This window comes from Echiichthys vipera, assembly GCF_963691815.1.
Source record: "Echiichthys vipera genome assembly, chromosome: X".
Lineage (NCBI taxonomy): Eukaryota > Metazoa > Chordata > Actinopteri > Perciformes > Trachinidae > Echiichthys > Echiichthys vipera.
In genome coordinates, this window is record NC_139825.1 from 6,851,504 (window position 1) to 6,878,425 (window position 26,922).

Genomic DNA, 26,922 nt, shown 5'->3' on the forward strand with positions numbered 1-26,922 from the left:
CCTCCCACCAGCCTCCAAACATGCTGCAGCTAACGTTAGCACAGACAACGCTCCTACGAGGGACTGTCATTAGTTAATGGATCATTTTTGTTTCTGTGTTTTTGAAAACATGGAGAAAAATCACATCATGTGTAACTGTTTATTTTATGCCAAGGATATTATTCTCAAAATGTTTGCAATGTTAGGTTTCTACTTTTCTTGAATATACTTTACTAAGCACTGTTTTATTTTTATAAAAAAATGTGTTTCAGATGTAAAAGTTTACAAAGAGTTAGTTCTCACTGATAAAAATAAACACATTTTGTTGTTTCAACTAATTTTTGTGTCTAGTCATTGATTAAGTCACATATCAAAATCTATTTTAAAAAGAAAAATGTTGATTCTTGTGTCAAATATTGATATGCGATTATTCACGATGAATTAATTACAAAGTCTCTAATTAATTGTCCCTCCACTAATAATATTGTGTTCATCTCATGTCAAAGCAGCATTTGTCCTGAAAACAGTGTTTTCTTAAATCACAAACAATTTAAGCTAATTAGTACCAGAACCAAAATACTGCTCAGTCTTAAGCTGCTCCTTCCACCATCCGAAAATTGCTTATGTGGTAGTAGTAATTAGAAAAATATGAATTCTGTAATGAACCTCATTCTGATTTATGCCATCATTCCAGATTTTTTTGGCACTCCTACAGGTTTTCCTCAGATCCATCCATCTGCTTGCTGCTATTCAGAGGTGTCTCTGAGTCACCCCTAATAAATCAAAGTACAGTGAATTGGATTACGGGCACTGATTAGGTTACTGATTAAATGAACATTCTGACATTGATGAGTCAATGAGCTACAAATTCAAAGCAGCCAATGGTAATGATGTCAGTTTGAACCAGTGCCGATTTACCATACTACATCACCCCTAAACCAGATCCTGTGCGAGAAGGGAGGAGATAAAAATTAAATTCTGGTTGCAACTCGTTTGAATAATATTTTGCCAATGAAAATGGTTTTGGAAAGGGCCAGTCCACTATAGTAACACACCACGGAGGAGCAGGATTCAAAACCGAGCTGAGCCAGTTCACCATCCACATCATCTAAATGTATGGCAGCTACTACAAGGAGCATATGTATATCAATGCTGTGTATTTTGGGGGGTCTTGTATGTATGGGAAGTAAAGCAGGGGGTTAAAACACAACCCTGAGATGAGTAAGCCCAGCCTCACCACCTGGGGTCTGCCAACTAAGGATGGTTGCACAGCAAACATTGTCAGGATCCAAAACATGAACAGTGAATTAGAGATGCACCGATCCGATATTAAGGTCGGATATTGGCCCCGATATTGACAAATTAGCTGGATCAGGTATCGGATTATTAGCCAGATCCATGGACCGGTCCATATCCCTTTGCAACGTGTGCGCAGCATGGTTGACTCAAAGCAAAACAACAGCAACAACATGGAGCGAGCCGAAGACTCAGCTATATGGCGGTATTTCAACTAGTTCAGCTGCTATATTTTATCTTGAATTCCTATTTTGAATTGAAACCCAAAATCTCACACTGATTTGCAATGCCTAGCAGGTTTTGGTGACTTTTTTCCCTCAGGCTTTTATTTATACATGTATGCCTGTTTGTTCACCAAAATGCTGTACCCAACACCCTGAACATGCAGCACCATCAACACTTATCGTGGTCACGTAGTACTTTCTGCATTATCCACTAAAATGCTATATTAAGATAAGATTACGTCTTTATAGGTCCACACACTGAAATTTTGTTCAAAAACATGTTGTCTTGAACACCAACCTAGGCTTTAATGTGTAAAATTGATGTTAAGATTGGAGTTTTCCTTTAAGGTGGTTAGTGGTATATAAAATGTTGTCATGTATCATCTGAGATTTGCACTTTACGTGTGTTTGTTGGGTATGGTACACAATTCACAGAAAGACGGAGGAACAGAAGGCCAATTGGGGCCATTCAGCTTATGTTTTGACCCAGGGTCTCACAGTGAGGCAATATGGCCATGGGTGCATGATAGAAAACACACACACACACACACACACATACACTCACAAACAAACAAACACACACACACAAAAAACAACAGAAAATTAAAAGAATTTAGTAATCAAATAATCACTCAGTCCATTCATCACTTAAATCAATTTCAAGCATGGTTTCAGGTTTAAATGTTGCTTTTCGCTTGAATATTCAATCCCTTTACTGTTGGTCACACTCTGTTAGCTAATTACAGACATCAGTTTGACCTCTGATAACGTTAGCATTTGTCATTGGTTTTTGACATTTTATAGACTTAACAATTCATTGCTAGAAATAAATGTTAAATTGCTGCACTGAATAAAAACAGAACTGAGAGGTGGCATACTGTATGTTCAAGAGCCAAATTCAAATTATTCAAAAAGGTTGACCAACAGATTAAAGACATTTCTGGACATTGCTAATTTATCAGCATTTAAAGCTGGCTCCTGGTACACGCACACACACACACACACACACACACACACACACACACACACACACACACACACACACACACAGAATTGCTTTGCTGTCCTATTCTCTCTCTCACTGTGGTACCTAGAAAGTACTTCAAGAGCGTCAGGCTTGGCTGGTTTCCATTCGATTTCCCCTGCGGGTCATCCATCGGCCTGGGGACGTGGCGAGCCGGAGCGCCCAGCCCGAGGTGATTAAGGGAAGAAAGATGGCTGCAGTTCGCAGCGTAAATCCAAAGGCGTTTCAGGTGGAACAAGGGTGCTTGCCTAGCAATGAGGAATGGGGGAAGGCTTCGCCCAATCCAGCACACAAAACCTCTCCCTCTCTGTCCTTACTTCATTTTAAACACACCTCTCAAAACAAGAGAAGACGTGAAGTTAAAAAGAACTATATTCTATTAAAAAGACTACAAAACACAGGGTAATGCACCATAGAAAGCCTCACTCAGAGAAACGACAGAGAAAAGAGTGACAGGCTGCGAAAGCTGGAGTGGAATCCTGTGCAGCCAGGGATGATAGTGAACCCCATCTGTTCAACATCTGGCACAGGGAGCCAAACACAGAGTGGCCTCCTCAGGAAATCTTAAATTTAGCACGACAAGCCTCAGTCCTGCTGAGACCGATGGAGACCAAAGCCAGGTAAACTCTGCATTCATCATCCACCTAACATCTTCTCCTGACAAAATATGATGAATTATGCAGAATTCACTCAAGTGGCAGGTATCCTGGATACAACTCTAAAAGGTCACAAGTTCGACAACTATCTCATCTTCTCGATTTTTTAAACTCTTCAAAGAGTCGACGGCACTGCCCTCCACAGTGTTTGTGCTGTATACTGCCCTCAATTCCATGATTCATTAATATGTTTGTTTTCACAATGCAGCTGGACTAATCTCCGCCATATTTGGAATGCTGCATTTGATGATTTATCTACAAGAATCAAATCACAGTCAGACTGAAGGGTTAATTGTCTTTGACAAGCCAGGTAATTTGATTTAACTGTATAATTAATAAAACCACATTATATGCTAAAATTGCTCAAAGCAATATTTCTGGTGAGTTATAATGACCTATGATTGATTTTTAATCCACAAATTGCTGGATTAGCTGCCAGGGTCAACTGTTTCTGTCCATATGTATCCAATGGAAAGACAGGTGGAAGTGATTACAGGGAGTGAGAAGTCCTTGGTAACTCAAGTGTGACTGCGTTATAGAAAAAAAGTCAGTCAGTTGCTATTAGCACTCCAAACCTGTTCATTAGTGCAACCATGGCATGTCCATGTAACTGACAGGATTCATGCCTGACTTCACCTCAGCTGTCTGGCTCGATCTGCAGGAGAAGCTTTTCTCCTTTGTGACAATCTTAACTCCCTAACTTCTCCTTGATAAAGCAGGGCAGGCTTAAGGACGGGGCTACACAGTGACCTGTCATCAGAATCGAGGCTCAGTGAAACATATTCACGGACCAGTGTACATTAAAATAGCTGTGAAATGTCTTTGGCTGTCATCAGTGTTATCATTTGAGAAGATTGTAACATTTCACCTAAAATGTCTTGACCAGCATGTGGTGGTTTCACCTTGCTAACCAAGCAAGCTAGCTAGTGCTAGCATGTAGCTGATAATTTAAGGGAAACTGCAGATTTTCAACCAGTTCCATGTCACTGTTGTACATGCAGATTAACGGCGGGAGTTCCCACTTTTCCTGCTTTTTCCCTTTTAGTGTTTGATTTAGTGCAGCGCCATTGAAATGTCAATTTCGTAGCTGTCCCCCCTAGCTCCACCCCCTTGTCCAAATATGGTCACTTCTGGCTCCAAAATACCAAGATGGTGACAGCGAAAAGCCAAACTCCTGGCTTCATAACGGTACTCCACAAACCAAAGGGTGACATCACGGTGGCTATGTCCATTATTTTTATACAGTCTATCAGCCTGTGGTTCAGAGTGAAATGTCTGGACTATTCAAAGGAGTACCATGGAATTTGATACACCGATTGTAATAGACAACCAGATCAATTGTAATCATTTGATAATCTCATATAACAAATGGTCCTTTCTGCTTCTACCAGTGAGTCACCAGCTGTCAAATGTTTTCATGCTAATTTGTGGCATGACAATGACCTAAATAGGGCTCTCCGCTCTTAGTCAATTAGACGACTAATCTGTCGTTTTGGTCGACAAATATTTCTTTAGACGATTGGTCATTTTTTATGCTGTTTTCATGCTGGATAATTTATTTCCAAGAAACTTCTGAGCACATCTCTGTTAAACACAAGATTAAAAGTGGCATTTTGCATGATTCTTTGTGGAGAAACTCAGTTTTACAGATCTTTTGATTAAATCAACTAATGAATTAGTCGAAAAAATTGTATGAGTGTTGATTGATTAAGAATTTCTTTAATTGAGGACAGGCTGAGACCTGAAGTAATTCAAAGAGGATAGTAAACTGAGTTGTAGTGTGATCCTCCACCACCCTTATCTTACATAGGGTCAGTGGGAGAATTGGCTTGGAGATTGAGAGACGTACACAATACTCAAAGTCAAATAAGACTGCTCCAAGAGGACAGAGCACCAAAGAGGAGAGGACCTTAAGAACGCACTCACACTGTCCATCCGTACCGTGCCCTGTGCTTTAGGGTACTTGTCCCCCCCCTCCCTCTCCCCCCGCGGCCCAGGCCCGTTTGTAATCCCACTACCTGGGCCTCGGCAGAATGCTTCTTGCCTGCCTATACGATTGACGTCATTGCGATACTTGGCTTTGTTTACAAATCTTTCCATAGACCTCAGAGTTTTTGTCCGTCTTGTCCAACTGTTTTTGAATATTTTCATCCGACCAAATCTGCAGTAAACACTCCCCCTCTGCATCACACCTTTGGCCGCCATTGTTTTAAATGTCCACGCATGGTCCGTTTTCTATGTCCGAACAGGCGCACATAAAATGATGTCAGAACTGCCGTAGGCCTCATGCTCGTACATGTGCGCACGCTCGTGCTCATACATGTGCAAACGTGCTTTACAAAAGCCCACCTCTCCCAAACGGGCCATGACCGGCAAGCGTACCACTCCTAGGCGCTGTACGGTTGCACTCACACTGGTCCAACGAACTAGACTTTAGCCATGAAACGTGCTTGGGCAGGGTACGGATGGACAGAGATGTGAGATAGAGAGAAGGAGAGGTCACTTGAGATTAAGAAAGAGAAGAGGGCATTGCTGTTTTAACCTCCTCCCCCTTGAACTAAGACAAATTGGGCTATGCTCTTGTCTCGTGGCCCCCAGGTAGCTAAATCTCTCCAAGGAGGAAACCAGTGTCTTCTAAGCATTAAAGTGGAAAAACTAACGCCATTGCAAGAATTTAATGAGTAGGGCTCTGCACTGTTCTGTGCTCAGTGTGTGACACAACACGTCTTGGCATGTAGTGATTTTCTCTCTTTCTCTACTCTTTATTCACTGCCTTTATTCCCACGGCATGGCCCACCAGCCCTGGCCCACTCAGTCCTCATAGGCTGCAAAATACCAGCTTCCCCTCCGTAGTATTACATACTATAAACTCTAAACACACTTAGGAAATGTGAATATTCTTTTTCGCTTCTTTTTTAATTGTCAACCACCCATGTGGCACATAATAGTACATTGCTGCAACACAGGGTGTGTAAAGAGCATGTAGTCCCCAGTAGATGATACAGCAAGCAGGGGCAGCAATACAAAGCTGCCCAGGAATACCTGCTGTCAAGCAGCCCTAAGTAGAAAACACAACATGTTTGTCAATCAGCAAATCATTAATTTATGTTAATATGTATTGTTTGGGCTTTGACTAATATGTTAAATGATACATTTCTAAGATTTTCCTTTATGTGTACAGAAAGATACTATTCAGAGTTGAATTAATATAATGATTATCTAGCCTGCTTTTATTATCAGAATTAGCTATTTAAAATAAACCAAAGAACAGTGTTGAACTACATGAAAACAAGCTGACTATTATGATAATTGAGGTGATGTATTTACATTTATTTTGATTTGATATTTGGAATTTATGTAATATTATGAGCAATAATTTCCTATAAATTAATGTTCATTATCATCATATAGATTCAAAGTTTGTGGGATTTTTAAAAATACATATCTACAGTATATTGTTGATTTTTAAATGTTTTAACTTCTGAAAAGAAGATTAATGGTCATATCATAATGTGGATGTAGACATCAGATAGATACAATTATATTCCCCTTTCCACCCAACCTTTCAAATGTTCAAATTGTGATATGTTTTCAAATTTACTTTGAACATATCACAGTTGAGTAGCTCAGTGAGGCTGCGCACACAAAAAAAAAAACAGGGCTGAAAAGAAGGTTTGTGCTCCCATTGTAAATATTTGATCAAGGTACAAATCATGGACAGCCATGAAATTTGGAATGCAGGCATTGACTTTTATTTGCAAGCTGCTATGTGATATTGAGAGCGGAGGGGGAGTGTGCTGGTGCAAAACATTAATTTAAGGAACGGGAGGTAAAAGACCTTGCAGGTAAAGGGAGGGTAGGGGGGTCGCTGTTGAAAATGGGGGAATGGGTTGATTGATGGACATTCCCAACACTGGTCTGATTGAGTGGTAAAACAAGTCTTATGAATTAATGCTTGGTGATTATCCAGAGTAAGCACACTGAGGGCCACAGCTGAGCTCTGCAAGCAAAATACATTCTGCTTTTTCTACCTTTCTACACAAATACATAACTTTCTACAAGCCCTTAGGAAAAAATCATTACAAAAACAACTTGGTTTTGGCTATGAGAAAATCGTCACAATCATTTTTAGTTAACCCAGGTTATCGTTAGAATTTCACTGAGAGTCAAACTAAGACAAATTTTAAATGTATTGCTTAAACTGTTGACTGTAAGATAAGGTAGAGAATAACAATTTATAGGCCATTAATAATTTATAGGCCACCACTTCAGTGCAATCATTTTAATCTTACTGTTTATTTCTGCCATATAGAGTCATACATATTTTATTGTATACGCTTTCTCTACACTTAACTTATCTGATTTCATTTTCCGTGAATTTTATTTGACCTGTATTCATATCTCTACTTTATGTATATTTAACTAAGAGTTTATTGTTTACTGTTTATTGTTTCACTTTCTATATTTAATTAGCTAAGAGTTTATTGGTTATCTTATACTGTATTTTTTTTATACCTCCCTCATGTTTTTGTAAGCTGCTGGAATTTCAATTTCCTTGCGGGAGTCATCCCAAAAGGATCATAAAGAGAAGTCGAAGTCTAAGTCTAAGTCTAATAACTCAACAGCAATTTAGTATTGCACTTAAAGCAATCTTGCAGTCTTTAACTATCACTCCAAAGCAGCTACTATGACAATAATTGAAGCGTAAATGTTAATCATCTATCTAGAGTTTGCTAACTTTAGCTAACATTATCGACCATAAGCTTCTAGCCATACCACATCAAAAGAGCTGTACTGAATTGAGAAATTGTATTACTTGTAGAGCTGCAAATATTAATTGATCAATCAATTAGTTATCAACTATTGAGTTTCTGAAATGTAAATATTTTCTAGTTTCTTTTCTCCTCTATGACAGTAAACTGAATATCTTTGAGTTGTGGACAAAACAAGACATTTGAGAACGTCATCTTAGGTTTTGGGAAACACTGATCAACCTTTTTCATAATTTTCTGACGTTTGATAGTGCAAACAACTAATCGATTAATCAAGAAAATGACAGACAGATTAATCGATAATGAAAATAACTATTAGTTGCAGCCCTAATTTCTTCTAAGTTCATTGTTGTATTAGTTAGAAAATGTTCTTCTTGCAAAAACATAAATACTTAAAAGTTCTGGGAGTCGCAGGGATGCTGAAAGTCAGTCAGAGTTGAGGGTGTTGAGGGAAAGTAAGTCTGAATAATGGCGCAATACTAAATACTGGACGACACAAATGGTTTTTGCTTTAACTTGAATATAGCTCCTATATATATATATACATAAAGGAGAGAGAAAAAGACAGCAAATCTCAGTAGTAGTCATCTCTGGACAGCATGAATGTTTAAATCAAAATTCATCAGAATTAATCGGATATTTTCAATTGATTACAGTCTGAACCAAAGTGGTTGAATGAACTTGAGCCATGTTGCTAACATTGCCACAACAGAATGATTGACATTGAGGGAGTAGAAGCTGTTAGTTTCTAATGCATCAAGCCCCAAAAGCACATGTGGTGATGTTACTCATTAGCATCATTTCATTAGACCTCCCTGCCTGGTAAACCCTTAAACTTTCTGCCTCAAGTTTGTAACGCTGGAATTAGTGCGTAAAAGGGTCCTGAGGTTCTTGTGTTCTGTATTTGTTTGAAACGTGAATGAACATGTGGTGGTGTTTTACTGCACTCTGTTCCAACAGCCAGATCTCAGCACTTAACGCGCTGAGTTAAAAACAATTATCACTGATGGCCAAATCTACAAAAACAAGATGCAGGTTGTAAAAAGTGAGTTTAAGAGTTCAATTTCCTCTCAGGCTCTGTGTCAAAGCCAATGGTGCCATTTTGTCTTCATAAAATGATGATATCATATTAATACCCCCATCAACAGCTGAGGAGGTATGAAAAATATGTCCTTATGAGTATTCAACACTTTGCATCTTGATGCTGACTTTGAGATTCTTTCTGAACCCTAATTTGCATTGTTCAACTCATAATTACTTATTGCAAATGCTACTTTGTGAGCACTTAATAACTGTAAAATAAGTGTGTGTGTGTGTGTGTGTGTGTGTGTGTGTGTGTGTGTGTGTGTGTGTGTGTGTGTGTGTGTGTGTGTGTGTGTGCGTGCATGCGTGCATGCTTGGCGTGTGTGCATGAGTGTGTGTGTGTGTGTGTGTGTACATGAAAAATGCAATTTAAATTTATGGTCATTGGTCTGGGCTGTGTTCAGAATAATTATCCATGGTTACAGAAGCATGTCCATGCGACCAGAGAGGAGGGAAACCAGCAACAAGAACCAAATACTGCTGTATAAATATGAAAGAAAGAAAGAAAAACAAACAATCAAGGACAAGGAAAAGAAATAAAGACATGAGGAGGGTTCAGGAGTGATGATAAAGAAAGAAGAAAGGAAATAAAATTATGGGAAAATAGAAAAAGTGAAATTGCAGAAATGAAAGGAAGGAAAGATGATAAGGAAGACCAGAAAAGAACAGAAAAGATCTTTCTTTCAAACCACATATAATCTTAGAACGTAATGCACTGTAATTTGTGTGTATTTTTATTATAACTGTATTACTTACAAGAGCGCTAAATGGAGGGAGGAGGGTCAGGGTGGTGGATGGGACCCAAAACACAGGACTTTCAGCTGAAGAACCAGTGTTTGTGTCCTGGAAGTACTTAGCATAAGCACAATCTTTTGCCTTATCCTAACCAAGTCCGTTTGATGCCTAACCCTAACCATCAACTGTTGTTGTCTAAACTTCCAGTTGTCGTTCCACATTACATAGAACATCATATTTCATAAGAAAGAAATTACCACAGTGGAAAGTGAAAAGGGAATTTTAAACTGTTGAGTAAAGCACCAGGACTTATCTAACTGACACACAACAGCAAAGTAAGATGGTGACATTTCTTTCACCTTTCTCAGGGAGAAAGCAGCTGCTTCCATTCCACTGTCAGCAGAGATGACTGATGGAAGTCGAGTGAAGTGCATTTCCACATTCAAAATGAGAAAACGTTCTGGGAAATGGCAGGAACACCCATCTACACCTTTCACTAGTGTATCGGAGAGCTGTCACAGCTCCAGAGTGAATGGCCACCTATTGAGCCTGACAAAAGAACACAAAGTGTCTGAAAGTCCTGACATGTGCCAAGGTGGTGGTGGAGGGGGGAGGAGGGCCCATGGCAGAAAGAACCAACACCTGGCAACTGTCCGCCGCTTCTCTGTCAGGAATAGTCCATCAAATTGCATCTTATGGCTTTCAAAAACAAAAGGTGGTGTCACATGGGGGGAGGGGGGGGGGGGTTGTCTTGCCCATTTGTTTTCCCATCTCATCTCCTTCTCGTTTGTTTGTTTGGTGTTGCCATTGCTTAGGCCTGTCAGCCTCCATGCTGGTCGACAGCCTGTCAGTCTAAGCCCCTTTTAACACACAACAGCCCTACACAGTGACACAGAAGCTCCCCTGGCATTCCGCTTAGCAAAATGCCCAAAAAGAAAAGGACTTGGCTGCATACACCTCCCCACTCTCATCAGCATCTTGTGCTGTCTCTATGTCTCTCTCTTTTCTCTTTGTTTTCAGCTCTCTGTGTTGTGTTTCTACCTGCATGCAACCACAGCCTGCCAGGGTGTCTCGCAGCATTTATTGGTTTACCAAGAGGGAATGGAGACAAAAGAAGTGTACAGGATTTTTTGCCAGAAGTACTTTCAACTAATCTTTTACTCTGTTGTTGTTGCCTGTAGGGCTGAGTAACACTTGGTTCTTTTTTTGTAACTAGTGCCAAAATGGTACTTGAGTGTTGCTGCCAATTCTAAACCTTAACTGTTTTGATACCTCACTATGACAAGCAATGGCTTGTGGTGGCAAAACCCCAATTATCCAGCCCAAGTCTGCGGTGTCCCTCACCTCAACAGCTCCATTTGATTTGGTTTTCCAGCCCGACAACTTCAGCTAAAGAACCAAGGTCCGTATTCACAAAACATTTCATCTTATCACTAAGAGTATCCTCTGAAAAACCTCTTCACAAAGCTGCTGAGACCAACTTTTACAGAGGAATTGGTAGAAGTCTTCAGGCATGGTCACACATGCACAAGATAAATATTCCTCAGCCAAACACCTTCATCCTGCGAGCGAAGGGGAGAATAAAATATTTGCTTCCATTGACAAAGCAAATTCTTGCGTTCGACTCAGGTTCACTTTGACCAGCCTCAGCAGGCGATGGTCTGTCACCTGCATTCATGTATTTGTGACCCTGCCTTTGAGCTAAGAAAAAGGGCAGGGTGACCCTGTTGCTGAGGATGATGTCATGGTTCATCAAACTGATGAAACAAACTGTAAGGTGTCTTGGGTCTTGAGCTGTTTTGGGTCTCTATCAATGAGGTATGTTGCCATATCCAAATACATAGTTTAAAGTCAAATGATTGAATATGAAACAAAGAGTAAACCTGACAAAGAACCATCTGAGAAGCCATCATTAGAAACTGTTTAGAAGAGGGCAGGAACTATCAAAGCATTCTTAGCGGGTGATTGGATGAACCATCTTTCTATCAAACTCTTACTGAAGCCTTTTGGGAGAAGAGAGAAAACATCAAGAAAATTCTTCAGTGCCATTCTTTGCTCTTCTTTTCATGAAGAAAAATTCTCCAGTCATGATAAAACTGATGCAACTGCAGCATCTACGTTAACATTTTTAGACCTTGAAGGGCACTGATTGGCCGACCTACCGTGAACACCTGAACTAGGGATGCAAATGGAGGGCTACACGGTGGTGTAGTGGTTAGCACTGTCGCCTCACAGCAAGAAGGTTTCAGGTTCGCATCCCAGCCTGGGCCTTTCTGTGTGGAGTTTGCATGTCCTCCCCGTGTCTGTGTGGGTTTTCTCCGGGTACTCCGGTTTCCTCCCACAATCCAAAGACATGCATGTGTTAGGTTAATTGATCACTCTAAAATTGCGCATAGGTGTGAATGGTTGTCCGTCTATGTTCGTCTCTATGTGCCCTGCGATAGACTGGTGTCCCCCCGCGACCCCGACCCCGGGATAAGCGGCTGAAGATGAATGAATGAATGAATGAATGAATAGTAATTTGTGAATCGATAGTTGTTTCATCTTATCTATTGATGACTGATTAATTGATAAGCTGCAATTCATCTGCGAAGCTGTATTTCCCTCTGAATAGGTTAACTGTATAGACCTTTTTAAAGGAATTCCATTACTAGGCAACAGCCTTGGTCCTTGTTAACTTCCTGTCAGCTGATGTCATTCACATTCACTGCAACAGGAATCAAACTTGGACACATTTAAAAGTTTATGTTTACAACTTTCAAAAGGTCTATAGGTAACATAAAATGTTATCTTCCTTATGATATAAAGAAAAAATGCAAATCATATTCCTTAATCACTCACTTGAGGGCAGGGAATAACATTTTGGTAGCATATCAAACATATTCTGAATAGAAAATATCAAAATATTACACAGGCTACTTAATATGAAAATAAATTGGGCATTCTCTCATCCGCAACATTGGAAACATTAATAGCAGCAGCATGAAAAAAATAATTTCTGAATAGAAGAATGCAATCAGAGCTCCAGACTAACTTTTTTCACTGGGTGCTCTGTGGCCCCCAACTGAAAATTTTATGAGCGCAACCAGAAATTTAAGGAGCACACACGGTTAATCAATAATAGATGCAGAAATTACAATGTGCTCTTTCAAATTCAGTGTCACATTTTTACTGTGCTCTTTTGAAGGTGAAACATAGAAGGTAAACAGACAGCACCATCACTGTCATAACAGTACAATATTAAAATATATATATCATACATTCAGAGTCCACGACAACGAGATGCGACAAGATTTTAACACTAAACTTTACCACTAAAAAGTCAGTATTTTCTTTACAGGGGGGGTTGATTTTAGCAGAGAGCTGTGGTGGTGCTGCAGGTGTCTTTGTATAGTACTTGTGTCAGCTGTGGTGTAGCCTACAGTACTCACAGAGGTAAAGTACCCCCCCCCCCCCAACCCGGTCCACTGCAGGTGGGCCTCGCCCTCTAAAAGCACCTGTCAACATACGGCACTGCTCTACAGAGAGCAAGACAAGAAGCACTTTGACAACGGTCACTCGCTTATTTTACATTTATGTGTTTTAAACATATGAACCGTATCTACACTGACTGATGCCGGATTGCCTTTTTGCAGGTGTTTGTCAGAAGTATGAATTAAATGTTTGCTTCAGAAGCATGATGGTGATAATGGCAGAGGGAAGTAAAACATATGGCAGCCAACAAAATCCTGCCGGAAGCAAACAAGACTTAGCAAAGCAGAATGAACAGAGTGAGAAGAGTGGAGACAGACAGGAGGGGTGGGTGATACTGTTGGGAATCACCTCTCACAGGCCGGCCTGACTAAGCTAAAATCCAGCAGGCACCTTCTAGAAAATGAAAGCGGGACACCCCTTCCTCTTCTCCAAATAATCCGGCAGTGGACTTGATTAAAACAGTGAAGTGGAACAATGGAGACACAGAGATAAGAGAGAAAAAGTGAAAGCCTGGTGGTGGTTGAAGAGTTCGCCTTATTTTCAGCAGCCCATTAAGTCTGAGAGAAATGTGGCCCTGCAATGGGATAGGGCCAGACGGCTCGATCTTTCCCACGATTCTCCTTTTTCAAGCTGCAGTGAGGGGCCACAAGCTTATTCATTTTTTAAAAATCTGTTGCGAAACAGATTAAACACCTAAAGGGGCATGCTCAGCTGAGCAGAAATGCTGATGGAAAAACAAAATAAGATGATGCTCCGTGCTTGGCTCCACTCATCGTATTGTATCATTAGCTCATCTGCTCCTAATATCATCATTTCTATTGTTATCATTATCAGACCTATTTATCTTTAGTTCCCCCCATTGTGCAGCAAACCAGCATAACTTCCTGCTAAAAATCAATAGCACAATAGAAGGGATGTTTTCTTTTTTTCAACATTTATCTGGTTCCCGATTCCTCTCTCTCTCTCGCTCTGTCAGGCAGCTGCCTCCTAATGACCAGGCGACAGCAACCAAAGCAGTATTCTACAAGGATAGCTGCCTGAAGCCACCCCTCCAACCCACACTGCCTCTTGCATACACACGCACACACACACACACACACACACACACACACACACACACACACACACACACACACACACACACACACACACACACACACACACACACACATGCACACACACACAAACACATAAACATGACACAATATCTTTTAATCTATCTATTAAGCAAAGACGGGATGGTGTTGACAAGCCCTTCGCTGACTGATAAAGTGACCCATGAGCCGATGTGCAAGCGTTTTTCTGGCCACAGTGGAGGCCAGATAATAGCTCAGTGAGCACTGAGATGATGATGATGATAATGTTGGCAACCGAGGGCCACGAAGCATATCCAATCCCTTCCCTAAATGTCAACCTTCCCCCCGTATCGCTTCGACAAAAAGGCTCAGAGAAAAAGGTTAGTGACACGGCTTAGAATGGTTAACAAACCGCCTCATTTGTTCCAGGATTTAAAAGAAGCAGAAAAGGTATGTGCATACACATTCTAACAGCAGAGAAAAGTAGGGTGAATTTGAAAAGTGGGGGAGGAGAGAGATAGAGACAGATGGAAGAAGGGTTGTGTGTTTGTGGGGGTTAAAAAATGTGCTAGCTCAGGCGCTTGTTGTGAGATTACAATGGCTGTTCTGTTTTTCCACACAGCCAGGAGCGACAGGGCCGATTAATTTTTCGCAGAGAGCGACAGGTTGAGGGCCAGACATCTCTTTCTTTCCCTGTCTCCTATGTCTTCTTCCTTTTCTTTCTTTTTCCCTCTCTCTCTTTTGTTTGGTTAACCCAGGGGGTGAAATGCAGTGCCGTGACAGAGACGTGATGCCTCGACGCTGACACCGCACACCGCAGACGGAGAAGGAAAAGTGATGTTCTGTGTCAGCCAGCAGACGCCCCGCGGTGATATTCAGTGCTTTCAACCCCCCCCCCACCCCCCCCCACCCCCACCCCCCCATCCCCCACCACCACCACCCCAAAAAAAAGATGTTTGTGTGGCTGCAAACCGGCCATTATGTGGTTGACCGGGGGCGTGTTGGCAGCATTCAGGTCACTCGTACAGATGCGACAGTGCAGCACAATCTTCCTGAATTTCTAACGGCACCTGAATCATTGTGGGTGTTGCTCTGCAGGGAGGTATGACATTATTAAGGTGGACTCCAGAGTAAACGATGAACTCTACTCTTTGAAACCTCAGAGGATAAAGCGCAGGTTGGGGCTGAGGCTATAATTGTGGACGTCATAGCCTCTCCCCTGACAAAAATCACGCTTTATGAATCAGCAGGAAAATAAAATACTGCATTAATATGAAGTGAGATAAATCACTGGCATCATTCTCAGGCGCGTTCTATGTGCATTTCCTTCCTTTTCCTTGAGTTTTTTATGTAAATCATGTAAATAAAGGGCATGATAATCTTTACCACATTTTGATCTAATTAATAAACCAGACAAAACTACTAAAAAATTACAGGATGTCATTTCTAAGACGACATACATACATTCATTACAAGAGCAGGAAACAACATGCAAGAGGCACTTGAGAGATGTGTTTTAACAGATGTACTGTACTTTAACACCTCAATATAATCAGAAACAAATCTGAATATATCTTTATCATCGCATCAGTGAATCGGGACTGTGAAAAACACATCATGCACTCCCATTAAAATTATCTCCAGCCCTACATGTTTTATCCTGTGGTCCTCATTGCTGCAACTAATGTTTTTTTCATTATCGATTCATAATGATGGAAAATAATGAATAGTTTTTCAAAGTCAAAGATGATGTCTTTAAATATTTTGTTTTGTCCAAAACCATGTTCAGTTAAATATGATATAAAACAGAAAAAAATAATTGCTATATTTCCATATTTGAGAGGCTGAAAACAGCATTGTCTGCTGTTTTTTGCATGAAAAAGAACCAGTGATTATCAAAATAGCTGGCAATTATTTTTATGTCAATCGACTAAACAATTCATCAACTAATTGTTGCAGCCCAAGTCCTGAATGTAACTGTATGTGATCTTATATATGAATCTAAATATTTTCCTGATGTGAGCTGATTTGCAATGGAAACAGTATGAAATAACTGCACCCTTCTGGCATTTCTTTTGAGAGAAAGAGTATTTTAGGACTCAGTAAGACTGAAAACTGATTTAACATAGAAAAAGTATGTTGTATTTGGATGTATGGCTGTATTTAAGAATCTCCCCCATTATTTTCTCCACTCTAGAGTGACAGTAGGGGCTCCAGTAAACCAGAAATGCTAAAATAATTTTTTTGCATGATACTTTTTAGAAAAAAAAGCAGATTATATATCATCATCTGCCAGAGCAATCCATATTTGCATGTGGTCCATGGGTGACATGTTTTTTTTTGTTTTTGTTTTACGGAAAGCCGATCTTGCCCTTCCTGTGCTGTTCTAAACCCATCTCCTGGATGAGAGCCTTATTAATAGAAAAGCTGAGCGGGCTTGAGGTAAGGAGAGAGGCACTGAGAGTCTGCTGCTGATGATACCCAGCAGGAGAGAAGCACACTCATCTCTGTTTCTACATCATCTGCCAGCCGTTAACATGAACCAGCCACCTTGGGCTCACTCGAAGCCGGTGTCATGACGACATGCGGTCGAGCCGAGGGAAGAGAGAGGAGTGAGGGAGGAGGTCAAGTAGAGAGAGAGGTAGAGAGATTATCAATGTTCCACATCCTGAGCCGTGGATTTGCCCTTTGGTGATGATGCCCACTTCCCCAGAAATTCCTCATGTCGCTAAAGCCTTACAAACTGGCAGCTGAATACCCGTCCATCTGTCCTTTTCGTGTATTCCTGTAAACCCACAGCTTATAATAAAATAGATTCCACGCAACCTAAACAGATATTTCTAGATTTTTGTGTTGATTTGTTATCTATCAGAAAAGACAGTGACATGCACCTGATTTCAACATTGATTGTCATTTAGCACCCCTATTTCCTCTCAAAGTTTCTTTTTTTTTTTCAATCTGTGCAGCATTAATGAATAACTATCGACTCTTTATTCCTTTTGGTTTGATCCATCTTGAATATTTGGTCTGTGAAAAAAAACAAAAACAAAACTTTCCCCAGCAGAACAAATGTTAACCACTTCACATAAATGAATTCTCCACCTGTGGGACAAACTATTCATTCCATCCATCTATCTACAGTATGCCTCCATCCAGGAGTGCAGATCTAATGTCAGGATCGGACACACACACACACACACAGACACTCAAGTCTGAAAATGCATTTGTTCAATTTTGAAAAGTAGGCTAATACAGTCCGACTATCCGGCTCTGTGGTAACGTGTCATATCTGTGAACAGCTACAGCTGACAGCTCCGACTCGGGCTCAGTGAATTTTTAACATTAGAGTGGTTCCTCAGATTGGGGGGGCAATAAGAGTACACAATGAATGAGTCATTAATCCACTTCTCAGATTTCTTCAAAGAAAGAATCAGTGAAGCCTGTTTTGTTCACAGCACTGTTACACACCCATCTGAGAGCAGCGCTGCGTGATATATCGATATACTACAGGGCACGACACCGCACTTGGACTCTGTTATCGCAATGTTATGGGTTCCATTTTAAATGTGTCATTTAGTCTTTTTACAAGCTGAATTACATTTCTGAGCTTGTCTGTGTGCGGACTAAGTGCAGCAAACCTCTATCACTCTACAACCACATTTCAGATGCATCATTCTGGCTTTTTTAAATTTCTTCTGAAAAGGATGCCCTAATATGTAGATATACAGGTATTTGTCTCCATATTAAATATTATCTAATTCTACTAGTATTGATTCATATTGGACAACAAAATATAGCATATGTATCTACTTTAAGGCTCATGGTAAACATGAGCAGTTCACTCCAGAATTGAAAACAAAACGCTCTTGACAGGTTGGATATCCTGAGAAAGTGTCAAAGGCATTTCTTGGATCTTCCACAGTCAAGAGGAATGGAGTGTATATGGACACTCTGGTCAAGGTCAAATTCATTTTGTTGAATTTATTTTCCAATTTGATATATATAACATATTTCTCCTCCTTACTGTCTGAGTGTAAAAGCAACAGACAATGTGTTGTTCCTCTTCAGGTATTAGTTCCTGATGGTTTAAAGCCAGATGCTTTGGACCTCACAACTCTGGGCTCCAGGGCCAGGGATTCTTCCATTTGAAAACGAATGTGGCAGAAATAGTTCAATTCTGTTCTATAATAGCTGGAATTTAACCAAATTAGAGGAAGTAAATATTTAGGAGTGTTTGCCAGTGTTGGATGGAAATCCTCAGGGCTCTACATGACAATACCAAACACTGACATGAGGTCTGTCTTGCTTCAGGCGGTGAGATAACGGCTCTGGCGTACGCGCCGTCGGCTGACAAGGCATCACATCTTCCTCGTTTTATCTACTCATATCCCTGACCCAACTAGCAATCGCCCTGCCTACTGCTCATTTAATAGCATTTCAACCCAGTGTATCCTTTTATAAGAGTTTGATTGCTATTTAAATGGTGACAAAGAAAAAAATGGAATTGGAGTCAAAGAGAGAGTTTCAACGGGGAAGGAAGCAAATGGAAATACGCTCCTGTGATAGAGTTGTGCTTGTAATGGATAAGATGTGCTTCAAACAGGTCACTCAGCTGCATAGAAATCATTTTACTAACTGCCTTTTTGCGTCTTCAACAGTTTCAAGTGGGCATGCCGGTGCCGGAGAAGCGCGTCAAGCCAAAAGGCACGGAATATTCCCAGCCAGTGACACGTTACAGGATATAATATTAAATTACTTAATTCCAAGAGCCTATTAGAAATGGGTCTCATCCTGACAATGCAACAATGATGACCACATTCCTTCTCAGACATGGGCAACAAAAAAGCCAAGTGTTTGACTTGTGTATGGGAATGAAACTTACCGGGATGACACTCGGCCCGGAGGAGCACGAAGGCAGGCAGAATGAGAGAGAAAATCCACCAGCAACAATAACACGACTGCCGTAGCCTCCACATGGTAGTGATATGCACGTCGGCATGCAAACAATAAGCAGCGACAACTGTTGAGTTTCTCCCTTTTGCGGGCAAATCAGCGACGCCTTCGCTGCGTAAAAAGCAGCGCCGGACAAGCGGCGCGGACTGGGCAAGGTGGAGGTCGAGGGCGGAGAAATGTTTAGAGGTCCAGTAAAGAGTCTTTCCGTCGCAAAACCCCCCCGATATCCACGGATATGAGCATAACACTCGGGTACTAATTTTTTTATGAAGGCGCGTGTATGCAGCGGGGGGGGGGGGGGGTTAGGGGAGACTAGCAGCAAAACGGTCCACGCGGCGCCTCTTCGCTCCTGCGGTTGCGGCGATGGAGGCAGCGTTCGTCAGTCACACAGAGAGGAGAGAGTCGTTGTCGGTGTTGGTGTTGGAGAGGTGCTGAAAGATTTCCATTCCTCCGTCCATCCAGGAAGCGTGTGAGCCCAAGTCTGGCAGAGACTTTAAAACAGTCTTGGGGGGGGGGGGGGGAGAGAGAGAGAGAGAGAGAGAGAGAGAGAAAGAGAAAGAGAGGGGGGGGGGGTCATTCCTCTGGATCCTAGCGCCGGCGACAGAGCGCGCTCAGTAAAATCCATGCACATGTCCCATAGTAATAGGTCATGAAAGTAATGAAAGATACACGGTCTTGCAGGGGTTCCTCGAGCTTTGTTCATATTAATCACTCCGAAATAGATCCACAATAAAGCACCCCCGTTTCACTTTCCAAAAGGTTTAGTCCTAGAAGAAGCCCAGTCTGAAAGGACTGTGTTAGCTGATGAATCCAACAAAGGCAATGAATGCAATGCAAGGTGAAGTAGTCTCCACTTAACCTAAATAACGCTGTGATTATGCATTTGTATCACTGTGAAGAAAGGAGAAAAATGATTAACTATATTAGTATAGTATTCGTTTCATTGGTGCAGAGCCGGTCCAAACCTTCCGTGGTCCTAACCAGTTTGACCCAGGGGGAGGGTACCTGTTCCCCGCTTTATATGTGACCGTCCTATAGGCCCTAACACTACTCCCTAACCCTACTCCTAACCGTAACATCTACCCTTTAAAGCACTTTTATCTAACCTTTTATCCTGGTTATATACATATATACGTATATGAATTCAATACTACACAGGCACACAGTTTTAATAATAATGTAAAAACGTATTTGTTTTACTTTTTTTTTTAAATGTTTTAAATTAGATGATAGAATAGGACCTTATGATGTCTGACATACAGAGGGAGCAATTGTGCAGGAAGGAGGGTACTTTAATAACTAAATCTTCTACGGTTGACTTTCCTTTCCAGTGGTACCCTGTATCTTTTTTTAAATATAAATGTACATTTTGACCATCACTTTAACCTTTAACAACCAATTCAGGTCTTTTTAAGGAGGTTTTTAAAGTGTTCTAATGACACATAAAGTCCCCTTGTGCCCGTTCCCCCCGTGGTGCCACAACACTCCATGCCAAAACCTCACAAAACGCGAAATTAAATCAGCGGAACATAGGACCCAGGGAACATAGGGATGACCCCGACCCAGGCGATCCTTCTCACCTGCTCATTCTTTGTTGGTGTATGAAATGCATCAAATAGGTCTACCCACAGCCACTGTTTTATGTTTCATCTGCCAGCCCACATTGGTGGCAATTTTGACATTTGCTTTGCAGATTAGCACACTGCAGCCACCATACCTTGATCTAATTACTGACACGTCCAGTGTGTGCTACACACGGTAAATGTGAAGCAGGATTAGGGTCCAGCTGAAGACTTTTTTTTGAGTGGAGACATTACAAAGAAAAAACTTTAGAAATTAAAATACAAGCAGGTAGAACTATCACATAGCTGGTACTGTCTCTTACAGGACAAGATTAATTTTTTTACCCTTAAAACCTCTTTGTAAGTTATAACAGTCAAAAATAAATCAAAGTATGATTAATCATTATAATCTTAAATACAGTTTTTTGTGTCATGCAAGAGTGGATATCTGTTGATGTAACGTCCCCTTTTTTATTCTCTTCCTGTTTACCAGTCCCAACAGGGACAATGATATTGTGTGTGTGTGTGTGTGTGTGTGTGTGTCTGTGTGTGTGTGTGTGTGTGTGTGTGTGTGTGTGTGTGTGTGTCTGTCACACACATCATCATGGCAAACTTTCCTGGAGCAACGTATTCACATCAAGTTTGTATGATATCGTATGGAGTTACACACAAAACGACGACCAGAAGTGGACTCTGATGTTTTTATGTTTAGGAAATTAAAGGTTTAGGTAACTACCGTTGTGTGACCGGTTAATTTTAGGCAACAGAAGATCATGGTGAGGGTTTGGGATCAAAATGACCTGGTTAGGGGCACGGTTAGGAGTGGTTCAGTGGTCAGTGAAGGCTCCCTATATACAGAGGCTAAAAGTCCTTGACACAGTCATCAATGGTTCAACTCCGGCCTGCAGCCCTCTCTCTCTTCCATCTCCTGTCCTCCAGCTGTCCTGTCATAATAAAGGCATGAAAAGACCAAAAATGTAATCTTTAAAAAACACAAAAAAAACCCTACTTGGTTAGAATTAAAAATAAGAATTTTCTTTGCCTTACTTGTGGGACAGGAATAGTGCAGGACACAAACTCCAGGTCAAAAGTCCAGTGTTTTGGGACCCATCCACCACCCTGACCCACCTCCCTGATATGTGGTCTTATACTACATACCCTGCTATAAACACATGGAATACACACAGAATGCTGTGCATTACTTTAGCAGGAATTACCAGAGCTGATTTTTAGTTTTTTGCCAGGTGTTTGAATTGTGGTCCGACTTTCTTTCTGTATGCAGAATATCAAAGAGGAGGCCGAGTTCAAAGATGGGTGTGGTCCGAGCGAGGGCACTGGAAGTGTGGAGGGTAGGAAGTTAGGTGTGTAACAATATTTATTCAATGATTAACAATCTGATATCGATACAAAGTGAGAATATCTATACTTATCGCCATCTTTAAGATGCATCTTTATTTTGAAATTCCCAGTTTACATTTATATTTTTTATTAATAAGCATAGTTTTTCATTCAAATGTCTGGAAGAGCAAAGTAATAAAGTTATCATATCCTATTTTACTTTTAAACAACCAACTCTGACCAAAGTGCTGTACAGAAGAATAAATAAGACATCATAAATAAAAGACATAACAGCTTACATGAGGCACACAAATAACACATAAAATACAATAAATTAAAAGACATAAAACATAAGTAAAAATACCGTAAGTAAAAAATATATAAAACATAAGTAAAAATAATAGTCATGCAATAAAAGCAGTCAAAATAAAAAGACTAGAGCAAGTAAATCAAGTCCACACACTGATAAATGTCACTGGTTGTGTGGGCAGATGATGATTGTCTCATATTGATCACAGCCCCCGGATTGTATTGCAGCAGACTTTGTGATATCAACAAATATAGTATTGTCCAAAGAACCACATAATATTGTATTATTGTAAAACTTGTGATTTACATCCCTAGCAGGAATTAGGGAAGTGGTCATTTTCACTTTATGCCCCTGTTTTTTTCTGTTGTAGGTATATATACAAATACTGCAAGGCTTCTTGCCTTTGGTTACTTCAATTCTTTAGGGCATGTAATATATTACTGTTTTCCATTTTTCCATTTTGTATTTTCTCTGCACTTTTTAACTTTAAGATAACTGCTTCTTGTGGATGGCTTATTTGATTGATGCCATATATTTGATTTAATTGCTGATGTGTTGGATTTGATTTGTGCCTGTATATTATTTATCATGGAGTTTTAATCATTTTGCCCTTCCTACAGATGCATGCTTTATTCCCTATGTGGGAGTATCAGACAGTGTCTCTGCTCTGATTGGTCCAGTGTGAGAGTAGATTGGCTCTCAGTCATGCAGATCACAACCCCCTGAGTGATGAATGTGTTTGTGTCTATACATATATTGCTTGTTCTACCTGGTGATTTGACAATGCCTGATGACGATCACTGTTAGATGCAAATGTTGCTCCATTAAAACACAATAGCTAGGAGCTGTCAGGACAGTGCAGATCTTTTGTCAGGTTTTTACCTTCAGTTTGCTTTTTGATCCAGCACCTGCAATTGTTTTTTGGATGTGTGTGCCTTGCACTATTGTCTGTGTGCAATCTTTAATAGAGTTATTGTTCAAGATAAACATGTATTTGCATGCAAATAAGGGGTTACAATTGTATTGCATTAAAATGCAAAAAGGAAAAAAAAGGGCTGTTGTCAAACTGGTCTCCCTTAAATCAGGGGAGAAGTAATTGCTCCCAGTCTTGAACACATTAACATGTAAAATGTGGTGCCCACAGCATTGCAACATTTAAATAAATTCAGAGTCTTAAGAAATGGTGTCCCTTTAAAAAAAGATAAAATAAAAAAAATTGAGTCAACTTTTTCCATCAGATCATTATGTAGATCAAGCGAGATAGGTCCTGGTATAACCTACTTAATTTGCAGATAAAACTCAACATTTTATTATATTATATGGATCAAACAAGAATAGTACTTTAACTGCTTTTTTTTTTTTTAGAATTACAATACATTTGTAAGAAACTCAATTTACCTTTAGTATTTTACTTGTCATTTTTCAATTGTGATCTGCTCTACTTTATTTTGCAATTTCAGTTTATCAGTTACCTCTCCGGGAACCATCACCTTATCGTGGTGGAGAGGTTTGTGTGTCCCTGTGAACCTGAGGGCTGTGTTGTCTGGAGCCTAGTGCTACTGGTAGGGTCTCCCATGGCAAAGTGGTCTCAGGCGAGGGGCCGGACTAAGAATGGTTCACAAAGACTCAATGGACAAACAACGAAGAGGAAGAGAGACCCTGCCCGGAGGAAGCCCGGGGCCCCCGTCTGGAGCCAGGCCCAGATGGAGGGCTCGCCAGCGAGCGCCTGGTGGCCGGGTTTGCCACGGAGCCCGGCCGGGCACAGCCCGAAAAAGTGACGTGGCACCTCCCTCCTCTCCATCCTGTGGGCCCACCACTCGCAGGAGGAACCACTTGGGTGCGCTGCTGCACGGGTGGCAGTGAAGGTGAGGGGCCTCGACGGACATGGAATGTCACCTCTCTGTCGGGGAAGGAGCTTGTGCGGGAGGTGGAGCGCTACCAGTTAGATCTGGTGGGGCTTACCTCCACACACAGTCTCGGTTCTGGAACCGTATTCCGGGATAGGGGTTGGACACTATTCTTCTCTGGAGTTGCCCAGGGTGAGAGGCGCCGGGCGGGTGTGGGGATACTCACAAACCCCTGGCTGAGCGCCGCGGTGTTGGAGTTCACCCCGGTGGACGAGAGGGTCGCCTCCTTACGGCTGCGGGTGGTAGGGGGGGAAACTCTGACTGTTGTTCAGCAGTTCAGAGTATTCTGCCTTCTTGGAGACCCTGAATGGAGTCCTGCATGGGGCTCCGGTAGGGGACTCCATAGTTCTGCTGGGAGACTTCAAGGCCCACGTGGGCAATGATGGAGACACCTGGAGAGGCGTGATTGTGAGGAACGGCCTCCCTGATCTTAATCCGAGTGGTCGTCAGTTATTAGAATTCTGTGCTAGTCACAGATTATCTATAACTAACACCATGTTCGAACATAAGGATGCTCATAAGTGTATGTGGTACCAGAGCACCCTAGGCCAAAGGTCGATGATCGATTTTGTGATCGTATCATCTGATCTGAGGCCGTATGTTTTGGACACTCGGGTGAAGAGAGGGGCAGAGCTGTCAACTGATCACCATCTGGTGATGAGTTGAATCAGAGGATGGGGGAAGATTCTTGACAGACCAGGTAAACCCAGACGAGTAGTGCGGGTGAACTGGGAACGTCTGGAGGAGGCCCCTGTCCGAGAGATCTTCAACTCACACCTCCGGCGGAGCTTTTCTAGCATCCCTGTGGAGGTTTGGGGCATTGAACCGGAATGTTCAAAGCTTCCATTGCTGAAGCTGCAGCGGTGAGCTGTGGCCTCAAGGTCTTAGGTGCCTCAAGGGGCGGTAACCCTCGAACACCGTGGTGGACACCGGTGGTCAGGGAAGCTCTGACTGAAGAAGGAGGCTTTCCGGGATATGCTATCCCAGAAGACTCCGGAGGCAGTTGCAAGGTACCGACAGGCCAGAAGGGCTGCAGTCTCTGCTGTGTCAGAGGCAAAGCAGCGGGTGTGGGAGGAATTCGACGAAGCCATGGAGAAGGACTTTCGGGCGGCACCAACGTGCTTCTGGAAAACCATTCAACATCTCAGGAGGGGGAAACGGGGAACCGTCCAAGCTGTTTACAGTAAGGACGGGACGCTGGTGACCTCAGCCGATGAGTTAATCGGGCGGTGGAAGGAGCACTTTGAGGAACTCCTTAATCCGTCTAACACGTCCTCTTTTGTAGAGGCAGAGCTGGAGGCTGATGGGGAATCATTGTCAATATCCCTGGCGGAAGTCACTGAGGTAGTCAAACAACTCCACAGTGGCAAAGCCCCAGGGGTTGATGAGATTCGTCCAGAAATGCTGAAAGCTTTGGGTTTGGAGGGGCTGTCTTGGTTGACACGCCTCTTCAACATTGCGTGAAAGTCTGGGACAGTGCCAAGGGAGTGGCAGACCGGGGTGGTGGTTCCTCTTTTTAAAAAGGGGGACCAGAGGGTGTGTGCCAATTACAGGGGTATCACACTACTCAGCCTCCCTGGTAAAGTCTACTCCAAGGTGCTGGAAAGAAGGGTTTGTCCTATAGTCGAACCTCAGATTGAAGAGGAACAATGTGGATTCCGTCCTGGATGTGGAACAGCGGACCAGCTCTTCATTCTCGCAAGGATCCTGGAGGGGGCCTGGGAGTATGCTCATCCAGTCTACATGTGTTTTGTGGATCTGGAGAAGGCATATGACCGGGTTCCTCGGGAGATACTGTGGGAGGTGCTGCGGGAGTATGGGGTGAGGGGGTCACTTCTGTGAGCCATCCAATCTCTGTACACCCAAAGCGAGAGCTGTGTCTGGATCCTCGGCAGTAAGTCAGATTCGTTTCCGGTGGGGGTTGGCCTCCGCCAGGGGTGCGCTTTGTCACCAATCCTGTTCGTGATTTCCATGGACAGGATATCAAGGCGTAGTCGTGGTGGGGGGGGGGTTGCAGTTCGGTGGGCTGAGGATCTCGGCTCTCCTTTTCGCAGATGATGTTGTCCTGATGGCATCGTCGGTCAGTGACCTTCAGCCCTCACTGGATCGGTTCGCAGCCGAGTGTGAAACGGCTGGGATGAGGATCAGCACCTCTAAATCTGAGGCCATGGCTCTTAGCAGGCAACCAGTGGATTGCTTACTCCAGGTAGGGAATGAGTCCTTACCCCAAGTGAAGGAGTTCAAGTACCTCTGGATCATGTTCACGAGTGAGGGGACGATGGAGCCTGAGTTTGGCCGGAGAATCGGAGCAGCGGGGGCGGTGTTGCAGTGCTCTACCGCACCGTTGTGACGAAAAGAGAGCTGAGCCGGAAGGCAAAGCTCTCGATCTACCGGTCAATCTTCGTTCCTAACCTCACCTATGGTCATGAAAGCTGGGTCATGACCGAAAGAACGAGATCGCGGGTACAAGCGGCCGAAATCGGTTTTCTCAGGAGGGTGGCTGGAGTCTCCCTTAGAGATAGGGTGAGAAGTT

The 26,922-nt window shown here is 42.1% G+C and overlaps 1 protein-coding gene across 1 annotated transcript in view; it reads right to left on the reverse strand.

Annotated features, from left to right (window-relative positions):
- LOC310966028 (receptor-type tyrosine-protein phosphatase gamma-like) overlaps positions 1 to 19,295 on the reverse strand; it is a gene marked incomplete at both ends in the record, with an annotated part of 771,775 nt that extends 752,480 nt beyond the window's left edge. The window contains one exon of the mRNA XM_083939815.1: positions 19,202 to 19,295. Within this exon, the coding sequence (XP_083795941.1) occupies positions 19,202 to 19,295 (94 nt within the window). The remainder of the gene's footprint in view (positions 1 to 19,201) is intronic.
- Positions 19,296 to 26,922: the final 7,627 nt, after the last annotated feature.